Source organism: Sorex araneus, chromosome X, assembly GCF_027595985.1.
Source record: "Sorex araneus isolate mSorAra2 chromosome X, mSorAra2.pri, whole genome shotgun sequence".
NCBI classification, from domain to species: domain Eukaryota; kingdom Metazoa; phylum Chordata; class Mammalia; order Eulipotyphla; family Soricidae; genus Sorex; species Sorex araneus.
In genome coordinates this window covers 355,262,071-355,273,346 of record NC_073313.1, presented here as the reverse complement: position 1 = coordinate 355,273,346, position 11,276 = coordinate 355,262,071, and the positions used below count along the sequence as shown (strand labels likewise).

Genomic DNA, 11,276 nt, shown 5'->3' with positions numbered 1-11,276 from the left:
GGTCAGGCGTTTGCCTTGCACGTGGCCGACCCGGGTTCAATTCCCAGCATCCCATATGGTCCTCCGAGCACCGCCAGGAGTAATTCCTGAGTGCAGAGCCAGGAGTAACCCAAGAAGAAAAAAGAAAAAAAAGTGATTCGTTGCTGAGGATGAAGTGAAACACACCCAGGGTGGGGTCACAGTCCACACTGACCCTGCCTCAGGGGCTCCTCTGCACCCCACTCGAGACGGTCTCGGCCTTGCTGAAGGGCCCTGGTTCCCAGGGGAGTCTGTGGATCCGCCAGCATACTCACTGTGCATGTCATGGAAAGTTGATGGTATCAGAGGCTGGAAACCGCCTTAGCACCCCTTCCCTCTGAGCTGTTCAAGCAACACGGCTTCTCATCTGTATTTTTTCCCTTTGTATTTGGCTGGTCACCAACTAAACCTTGTCATTTCTACCATTACCCTGGAAGTGAAACTTCAGACACTTCTCCTTAGCCACAGCGAGACACACCTCCACAGAGCCCAGCTGGCTGGTCGACGTGGTGTCCCCGTGCACCCCATTGTCTGGCTCTCCACTGGACCCAGAGTCATGGGCCTCCGTGGAGATTTGTAGCCCACAAGATTGTCCAACCCAGAGGAAGGCGGGTGATGAAGGGAGTCGGCCGGCTAGTGGACCAGATATCACACTTTCTTCCCATATTTGGCCATTACTGAAGAGTGTGTATTTTACAAGTGACTTTTTTTTTTAGCACTCGTATAAATAATACTTTTTATTCTGCCAGAGTCCCATTTATAATCCTTCTAGCCATTAAATAGCAAATGCATTCCTGCATTCCTTTGAGGTGCCTCCAGAAGGTTTCGATTGTTTATTTGAAGGTCAAACAAGTTCTGGAATTGAACGAAATCAATCATTAACAAAGTGATGAGAAACCTGCTTCTGGTTACATTTGTTTCTCCCCTTTTCGGGATTGAAGGGAAAAGAAAAATAATTCCCAATGACAGCCCGAGGAGAGAGGTCACCAGGAGTCACAAGAGCCCTGGTGCCTTTCGAGTGGTGTTTTCAGGTCACAAGTTCTAAAGGAAAAAACATGGGACAGTCATGTCAAGTGTCCAACCCACAATCCAAAACTGTCCTCATTCTCCGCGCTCAGTCGCTGTGACCACACAGCGTGTCCTGGTCCTGGAGAGGAGGCAGCCTCAGGAAAGTGCTCCTGCACCTGCTCTGGCCAGGACCACCAGACACATCTCCCTGGGCTCTCGTGGGACAAGCATCTGTCATTTCTGCTCAGGGAGGGCTACCAACAAGGCTGCCCTGTCACTGCTTTTGTCAATGCCCAGAGTCTGGCCTATAGGAATCCTTTACTCTTCCTCCCTCCCTCCCTCCCTCCCTCCCTCCCTCCCTCCCTCCCTCCCTCCTTCGTTCCCTCCCTCTCTTCCTTCCTCCCTCCCTCCCTTCCTTCCTTCCTTTCTCTCTCCCTCCCTCCCTTCTTCCCTCCCTCCCTTCCTCCCTCCCTCCCTCCCTTCCTTCCTTCCTTCCTTCCTTCCTTCCTTTCCTTCCTCTCTCCCTCCATCCCTCCCTCCTTTTCTTTTCTTTCTTTCTTTGTTTCTCTTCCTTTCTTTCTTTGTTTCTCTTCCTTCCTTCCTTCCTTTCTTTCTTTCTTTCTTTCTTTCTTTCTTTCTTTCTTTCTTTCTTTCTTTCTTCCTTTCTTTCCTCATTATCTTCATCGATGCTGTTTGTGCCTTGATTATTCTGTGGATATGAGAGTCAATGATTAGATGGAGGGTCACATAGGTGCAAAGCCTACACCCTAAGACTGACCTGCCTTGCCGTTTGACCCTGACTCATGTCTGATGATGAAGAAACTATCCCCATGGATCAGAGGACTAGTCTGACATCAGCACCGCAACTCTCACATCCCAGAATGCCTTTCTTCTGAGGATTCCCGCTCTCATCCCAGTCTGAGCCACCTTGGGGGGACCCCCACAGAGATGCTGCTTCTCTTTCCTACCTGCCCAGACATCAGCAACACATTGAATCTCCACAGAACAAAAGTCAGGCTAAACCATTTAACAAAAACTCATTGAAGATTCCAAAAGAATAGGACCCCCTAACCCATCGTCCTATCTCCGCAGGCCCTCTGTTTCTTTCTTTTTTTTTTTTTTTTGAGGGGACTGGGGGAGTCTCAATCATGATGCTCAGTGTTACTCCTGACTCTGCATTCAGGAATTACTTACTCCTGGCAGTGCTCAGGGGATGCCAGGGATCAAACCCAGGTTGACCACACACAAGGCAAATGCCCTACCCGCTATACTGTTGCTTCAGCCCCTCTGATTCCAGTTTAAAGAGAGATTCTGAGCCAGATAACTCAACTCTACTTGGATTCTGATTTCCAGAAATTGTGACTAATAATTCTTGTTGTGAGTCACTATCTGCAGATAATTTGTGCGACTAAAGATAACTAAAAAGAGAGATCAAAATGATACAGAGAAAGGGCTTGGGATAGTACCCAATGTCGAGTCAATACACAGCAGCCGTGATTAGAAGCCCTTGCCTAACACACAGTAGGACTGAGAGCTTTGAAAGGGAAGAGATTACACCTGCTTCTTCACCCCCGGCCCCCATGCTGCTAGCACGGGAAAGCAGAGCATTCTGCAGCCTCCAAGAAATATTTGTCAACTAAAAGAATGAATAGGAAGGAACTGCCAGAAACTTAGCTTCAAGCCAGCCAGAAAGGGGGCTGCTGGGAGCTGGGAAAGCAGTTTGAGTGCCTGGACTTTCCTGCCAGTCTAAAGACAGACTGAGGGGCTGGAGCGATAGCACAGCGGGTAGGGCGTTTGCCTCGCGCACGGCAGACCTGAGTTCGATTCCCAGCATCCCACATGGTCCCCCAAGTGCCGCCAGGAGTTATTCTTGAGTGCAGAGCCAGGAGTTAATCCCTGTGCATCGCCAGGTGTGACGCCCCCCCCCAAAAAAAAAGAAAAAAAACAAAGAAAAGACAGACCGAGTGAATGGCAGGGTCCATCCCCAACAGGCTGACTCCGAGTGCAGCCTGTGGGGTCGCAGCCCCCTTGAGCCCAGAGACATACTTCCCAGATTGTGGGGGGGGGGGGTCACAACGCTATCCTTGTGTCTGGTGTTGCCTCACATCCCCGGAGGGCCCCAGGAACAATGAAGCCAACACCAGCAGGCCTGTGTGCAGACCGGGCGGGGAGGGGGAGGCTGTGTTTGGCTTGGCTGGCTAATACCATTTTTCTTGACTGAGGAAAGAGATGCCAGAGGGGCAAAGAGTTAGGAGGCATTTCTCACCTCAAAGAGACTCTTCTCTCGAGGCCAGGCCCTAGGTGACTCGGGACCCAAGGGGGCCACCAGAGCCCTAGAGATACCCAAGTCCACGGTTGCACGGATGAGGGTGGAGCATCTGCATGTAACCCAGACAGCTCTCCCCCACGCTTCGATCCTCTCTAGAATACCTACTACTAAACGTAACGCCATGCTTTATCGTCGTCATCCTGTTTAGGAAATAACAACCAAAAAAGTCTGTACACAGTTGGCACTAATGGGACCATCACAGGTCTAACTAGCCACAGTGGTTGAATCCTTGGGAGCGGAACCTGCACATATGGAGAGCCAACTGTATACAGACGCTTTGTCTCTAGCCACACATCACCCCCTCCTGCTTTAAGATTCAGTGCCACATGAGTTGTATGCAGGAGCCCTCAATGCAGTCCAAACACCACATGGTTGCCTGAGTTCCATGGAAAAGGACCTGAGGCAATGCCCAAACTCTGCCAGAGGAGACAACCACCCCCCCGCCCCCGCCGAAATAAATAAAGAGTGAATAATAATAAGATTCAGCTCCAAGGGCTCTACCAGGGCACCTGTCCCAACATCCCTCGGGCTCCTGTTGTGTCCCAGGCCAAATGTCTCCATGTGAGCAAGATGCATCTGAGATTTCTCAGAACTGCTGGGTAGCAATTGCATCCCATTTGCTTCTGTGTCCCTTTTCTCAAAGCAAAGCCAGCAGAGCCCATGCCAAAGCTGAATGCCTTCCAGAGTGCTGCTTCTGAATGCAGGAGTGGCAGCTGGAAGTCTCCAGAAGGGCATGGGATCCTCCTTTCGCTGGGAAGGTGGTGGGGCAAGAGGCTGTGTATGACCCAGCCTGGCTGAAGCTCGCTGAGAGCACCAGACCCCCATGGGAAGAAGTCAGGACCTCGCAAGTGGATCCAGATCCTGGATCTACTCTCCCCAGCAACCCTGCCCCCTCTGCTTGGGGACACGGCTGTTCCCTTATTCTCCCTTATTCGGAGCCAGGAGCCAGTAGTTCTCGAGGGTGGGCCCCAGGGCAGCTGCAGCAGCGCCAGCACTTGCGTCTCTGTCAGACATTACATTTTCAGAAGCCACCTCAGAACTACTGCATTGGGAACTCTGGGGTTAGGACCAGCCATCTGTATTTTAACCCGCCCTCCCTGCGACCGTCATATCCCCCTAAATCTGAAAACCACCTTTCAAAGTATGCCCAAAAGCATGTGGGCAAGACCTTGGAAATACAACCCAGATTGATTGAAAATTAAGATGAAACGAGACTCCAAACCCATGCCTCCTCACGATAAAAGGCCCCAGATCAGAGAAACACCCCCACTATGCTCTACCAAACCCTTCAACAGGCAATTAAATGAACTCAGCACATTCATTTTAAATGTGCAAAATGAATTTTCATATCCTAAGAGTAACACCAGATGTTTTGCCTCTTTTTCCTAATTGATTTTCCAGCCTACAGCAATCCGTCTTTATATTTTCCACTTGAATCCTAATGCAGCAAGAAAAGTATGTTCCGGCAGGATTATTAAATGCCATGCATTTAAAAACAAACCTAACTCAGGCGGCCATGCGTCATCTGGGTTGTTGTAGTCCCAAAATATTATTTGAAGAGGGGGGGCGGGGGGAAAGACAGAGGTCGCAGGCAAGATTTGGGCAGGCAAGAACCAAAAAAAGACCCTGAGGGGCTGGTTTCACTCAACCGAAGCCTGAACTCTCCTCCAGAGTTTGGTACGTTCCTGGTGCCGAGGATGTACTGGCCTCAAAGCCTGCAAACTTACCCGGGAAGTTTTCTCTTTAAAACAAAGAAGTCGGTACTGTAGGGGAACCGGGGTTGCACCCCGGGTCCCCTCTCTCTCTCTGCCCTTCTAGCTAAGTCCAGAAAATTCGTTTCTATTGGCCCAAGGGCCCAGCTGAGCTGGAGCGCCCCCATCCTTCCACCCCCGCGTTCTTCTGTCTAAGTGGGTGAAAGGTCACCCTCCAAGGATTTCCTCACTCAACAAAAACCCTTGGGAGCCTGGGGGGGAAAGGCAAGAAAGAGAAGCCCCAAGCTTGAAAGCACCAGACTTCAAACGGAGGCCCCACTCCTACTCCGGTTCTACCCTGGGGCGTGGGGGGTGGGGGAGGGGCGGAGGGAGAACAGTTAAGTGCAGGAAAGCCAGAAAGTGCTGATTCCGAAAACAAACCCCACACTTCTTAGGTAGCCGGGAGAGTTGGCCCCGTCAGCTACCTTCCTTAGAAGCGGCCGAGAGCTCGTGGCTTTGCGCCACATGTCTGCAGCGGGATTTTAATGTGGTCTCCGACCCCACTGCCTGTCTGGTTCTGAGAACCCGCTACAGCCAGCTGTGTCTGAAATCAGAGTTCAAGCCCTAAAACGTTCTATGCGGTGTGTGTGGGGGGGGGGTGGGGGCCTGGAGCGATGATAGTAGAGCGGGGAGGGCGTATGCCTCGTAGTCCCCCTCCCCCGGAACACTACCAGGAGAAATTCCTGAGCATCACTACCAGGAGAAATTCCTGAGCATCACTGAGTGTGACCCCTTTCCCCCCCACCCCCCCCCAAAAAAAAACCCTTAATGTGTGCCTTCTCCAACTTAAAATACCAGCCTTCCTCCCCGCCCCCACCCCCACCCCCCCATCCCAGAGCATCCTGTGTTCTGTCTGTTCAGGCCATTAGAACAAAGCATTCTAGTTTCCTTGGGAAGGGATTCACATTTAAAGGCAAGTTCAAGAATAGAAGAATCAGCTCCTGATTTGGCCTCCCCCACACTCCCACCCACAGCTCCAGCCCGCAGTCTCTTGGGATTCGTACCATCGTGGAGCAACCTAAAGGGACTGTAGCAATCAGTCTTCCAGACTGGTAAGCCCCACGTGGTGATGAACCAACCAACAACCAACCAACCAACCAACCGAAAAAACGTCATCTGAACTTAAAATGCTCAGGTAGTTGACAACTTTTCAACTTCCTGAGACCAGGAAGCAAAGGCCCCCTAGGAGTGACCAACACCTGGGCTTCAGACATCCTCTGCCACACGTGGCAAGTCAAAGGCCTGCCTGGGTAACCTCACATCTTTCTCAGGGCTGGGGGCAACAAAGTGAAGGGTAAAAATGGAGGAGCCCATAACTAGCGTTAATTCTTTCCTTGCCCCCCATTCACCAAAATTTATTTACCCACTATTAAACCACAGGAGCCATCTTATAAATGTTATCATCATAGTCTTTTAATATTTTACATAAAAAACTGTATACACAGCTTATAGAACTTTTATGTAAACATCATAAGCTTCACCACTTTGCCATTTGTCAGTTTATTTAAAAAATGAAAAAACAGACAATTTAGTAGAAGTACCACTGGGCGGGGAAGGGTGCCGGGGAAAGAGACGGGCAGGTTCGTTCTCTGTACAGAGATGCAGAGAAAATTTCACAGAACAGAGATTGCCTTGGGGAGGGGGAAAAAAGGAGGGGGGGAGAATTTAAATATGTCTTAATACTCGTTACTGCCCTTTATCAAAATAGTGCACATACCTGCACAAATAAAATAGCCAAAACCGTGTTGCCACTGTTTTCAATCAAACAAAAACAAAAACAATTAGTGGTTTCTTTTTCCATTTTTTAAAGTCATGATCATTATTTTAAAAACATCAGAAGTAGATGAGGTTACAGCGTACAAATGTGGCCAGAATGCTACTGTCTTATGCAAATGACAAGTGCATTAAGTGTCAAACAATGAAACAATTGTGCAAAGTCTTTCCAAAAAAAAAAAAAAGTTTCAGCCTTTAAATAAAGCAAACAGCATCCGTTTCTTGGACTGAACCATTTTCACTGGTAGGACAGGCACAGGGTTTCACTTATGGCAAAAAAAAACCCACCCAGGGCGCGCACTCCCTCCTGGAGGCTGAGGGGGTCGCGGGCCTGGCCGGCCCTCCACGGTGGCGGGGCTGGAAGCTGTGTCCCTTCAGCCCCGAGAGCCAGGGGCGAAGAGCCTTCCCCCGGGGGGTTGGAATAGATGGCCAAGTTGTGTTCATGCTGGGATGGGCGCCTGACCCAGGCCGGGCCGGAGCTGTTCTAAGAAGCCCTGTCACTCCGCCCCCCACCACTATTAAATAACACCGTCCTGCCTCCGAAAATAAAATTTCATCTATATTTATAGAACACCCCTTACTCCCCAGCCCTCCCCTCCCGCAGTTCCCGCGGTCTATGTTACAGAGAAGGGGTAGCAGGCGCTGGCTGTTTCGGGGCGAGCATCTGATGGGGCGCGGCCGGCGCCCGGCTAAGTCTCCGGGGACCGGAGGCGGCGGGGGTGGGGTGGAAACGGGGCGGGGGTGGAGTTGGGGCGGGGAGGAGGGGGAAAGAAACGGTCGAACAGACACACAACCACACTGCTCCGAAGAGCCTTGGCTCTTCCGAAAGGGGTGCTCGGGAGGGGAGGAACCCTTGGCACACGGCGGGGCGCCCCGGGCCTGTGCCACACAGCCGGACGCACAGACTGCAAGGGGGGCCGCGCCCGGGGGGCCTCCCACGCCGGTTCCTGGCGCCAGATCGCGGTGGGCGCGCCGGCAGGCAGACGCCAGGCAGTCCGGTGGGGTGCTCGGAGGCAGGCGCGGCTTGGGGGGGCCCCCCCTTCTCCGGGCGCGCGGCTGGGGCAGGCGGGGCGGCGGGCGCAGCCCTCATAGCACCTTGCAGCAGTTGATGCAGCCGTTCTGGGAGCCGTACCGCTTCTGCAGCGCGGCGCGCGTGGCCGTCTCGAAGACCTCGCGCACGCCCTCCTTGGTCTTGGCCGAGCACTCGAGGTAGTCGTAGGCTTGGATGCGCACGGCCATGGCGCGGCCGTCGTCCGTGCGCACGGGCTCCTGCTTCATGCGGGCCAGCTCGGTGCGGACGTGCTCGTCGCTGCGCAGGTCCTTCTTGTTGGCCACCAGGATGATGGGCACGTTGGGGCAGAAGTGCTTCACCTCGGGCACCCACTTCTCGGGGATGTTCTCAAGCGAATCCGGGCTGTCCACCGAGAAGCACATGAGGATCACGTCGGTGTCCGGGTAGGAGAGCGGCCGCAGGCGGTCGTAGTCCTCCTGGCCCGCCGTGTCCCACAGGGCCAGCTCCACCTGCTTGCCGTCCACCTCGATGTCGGCCACATAGTTCTCGAAGACGGTGGGCACGTACACCTCGGGGAACTCGTCCTTACTGAAGACGATCAGCAGGCACGTCTTGCCGCACGCGCCGTCGCCCACCACCACCAGCTTCTTGCGGATGGCCGCCATGAGCGCGCCGGGCCCGGGCACCAGGAGGGGGCCCGCGATGGGCTCGCTGCCGTCCCGCTCGCCGCCCACCGCTCACCTGGGGCCGCGCGCTCCGAGAGGGGGGCGCGAGGGGCGCTAGCTGCAGCCGGGCCCCGCGGGGGCGCGCGCTCTCCGTGCGCTCGGGCAGCCGCGGCGGGGGCGCTCGGGGCGCGCGGGCATAGGGCGCTCCGGGCTTCTCCGCGCCGCTCGCCGGCCGCCGCCGCCGTTCCGGGGCCGCGCCCGGGGTGGGGGGGTCGCCTTTGTGTGCTCGACGGTGGCTCCGAGCGCGGCGGGCTCGACCCGGCTTCTCCCTCCCCGGTCTCTCTAGGGCCTCGCCGCTAGGACCCAGCAGCGCCCACGCCGGCAGCCGGACTGCGGTGGCAGATGCAGGCTGCGGCCCTAGCGCCCGCTATTTAAAGACTTGGGCCACTTTCTTAATATAGCCGCCCAATGGGAAGCCAGCCGGCTGAGCTCATCGTGCGCAGTCTGGCTCCGATTGGCCGACGCGGCAGCCCAGGGGCGGGGCCGCGCCTGCCTGATTGACAGCCCAGGCCGCGGGGCTGGGAGAGGCGGCGACAGGGGAGTCTGCGCGGCGCGGGCGCAGCGGGGCCGTGGCGGTAACCGGCTTCTCCCCCTGCCCCCCGTACCCCCCCCCGCAATTCGCCGCAGTTTCTACGTTGGGGGCCGGGGGCCTGGCACTGGGCTGGCGAGAGCCGATGGGTCTGGGTGGGCTCGTGCTACCACTTGGCGAGTCCCCCCACTCAAAATTGCCCGGCTTCCTGCTTTCTTGCAAACTCCCAACGGGTGGTCGGACCTGTGGGGGGAAGGGCGGCATCTGGAATATCGTGTTGCTTTTAAATAAGCACACACACACACACCCCACGCGTGTTTGTTTTTAAGCAAGGGTTTTTTTTTTCCCCCTTTCTCTTTTAGAAGTATACCTTTCCCGGTCCAATTGGAGCAAACCCCCTACCACCCACCCACCCACACACACACACACACACACACACACACACACAAACATGCATACACACCCTACGCTCCCCGATTGCATTGGGGCAACCCTAGTTTTAAACTCTTGGGCAAAAAGGTCGGTCGATGGCCCAGGTGGACTCAACTCTTCCCACCCCGCGGGTACCGGCCTCGCCGGCCCCCAGCCTGAGTCTAGGTGACCATTGGCGAAGGAGGGCCAGTGAAAGGGCCAGTGGAGGCTGACACTCACTGCCCAAGTTCCATCCACTGGGTGGAAGCGACCCCGGCAGAAAAAGGCAGCCGATGTGAGATTTTTGCATGATGAATTCGAATTCTGGTAATAATGCCAAAACTGTCTGACGAAGATAGTACAGCAGAATCCAACTGCCCAGCACTGACAACATGGGATAGAGAGAAAAGCCAGGGATTGGGGTTAGGGGTTACTTGTGATGGGGACCGGCTAATTAGTATCTGCTGGAATGCTCGGTCCCTAATCTCCAGCATGCCGGGACTGAGCTCTTCCAGCCCGGGATCCTGCAGGAAAACACCTACTCCTGCGAGATCAAGTAGTTTCCACCAACAAAAGAGAAAGGAAGTGGGGGGCGGGGGATGATGGACAGGGACTCCCCTAAGGAAGAGCTGCAGCAAACAGAACAGGTGGGGCTTGGAACAGGGAATCCTTCTATGCAGCTGTACTTAATGGCGAAAGTTAAAACTCAGGTTCAGGCTGTCCCCAAAGGCATGGCTGGCCCATACTCATTGCTGGGGGGCAGAGGGATGCTTCAGAGAAGGGGAGACCCACCCCCACTTAAGAATACGATACAGCCTCCCTTGGTAAGACTGGGAGCTGGTGGAGGGCCCGCCTGCATCTTATCTCGGTGTTTAATGACCTGGTCCTATACCTAGGCAGGAAATGGCTGTGAAGAATTAACCTAAATTGACCTCAGGAACAGAGGTGGAATTGGGGAGACTGGTCTCTTATCTCAGACTTCACTTGAACAATCATTCAACCTACTCAGGGCTGCCCGTTGTCACTAGGCTGGTTTGTCTTCACTTCTAGTTCCCCTGCTGAGACCCAGGAACGCTGCCCACCCTATATTGCTCTAGGAACCCCACAGATGTGTTAGGTCAAAAAGACATCCACAACTCTCCTTACGGCCAGAACTGCATCTCACACTGCATTAACTCCACTGCGGTGCCCAACGGTTTTATTTTGCTTTGTTGTTGTTGTTTGAGATTTCAAGGACACTGTCAACAAGTAAATCATTTTTTTTTTTCCACAGCAAGAGCTTCTGGAATAATCACTGTATCACTGTCATCCCATTGCTCATCGATTTGCTCAAGCGGGCACCAGTAACATCTCCATCGTGAGATTTGTCGTTAATGGAATAATAATTTAAAAAAACTCACTTTTTTTTTTTTTGGTCCTTGACTCCACACTCCCATCTGGAATTTTTTCCTTATCTGAATTTTTCTCCTTTTAGTCAAAACCTTTTATAGCTGTATTGTTAGCACTGTTTTTCCTTGATCTTAATATAGATAGGGGATCTTGGCTATGTCCCTAAGCTTTAAATATTAATACCAAAGCAACAGAAACTTTGTACCATGTTTTTATTTATTTTTCTAACTGAAACACAAAGGACCAGGAAAAGGGAAACAGTTCATTCATTTCCTGATTCTCAGACATATTATTTGAGTCATTCAAGACTGCATCTCAGTATTGCATCAAC

General features: G+C 53.4%; 1 protein-coding gene across 1 annotated transcript; it reads right to left on the bottom strand.

Moving 5' to 3' along the window:
• Window positions 1-6,494: 6,494 nt before the first annotated feature.
• On the bottom strand, window positions 6,495-8,962 carry RHOB (ras homolog family member B). The gene has a single exon (XM_055120642.1). The coding sequence runs from the start codon at window positions 8,554-8,556 to the stop codon at window positions 7,966-7,968; it is 591 nt and encodes a 196-aa protein (XP_054976617.1). The 5' UTR covers window positions 8,557-8,962; the 3' UTR covers window positions 6,495-7,965.
• Between the last annotated feature and the right edge of the window lie 2,314 nt (window positions 8,963-11,276).

Bases quoted from the DNA above. Each gene is read 5' to 3' on its own strand.
- RHOB (XM_055120642.1), bottom strand. From the start codon at position 8,556: ATGGCGGCCATCCGCAAGAAGCTGGTGGTGGTGGGCGACGGCGCGTGC.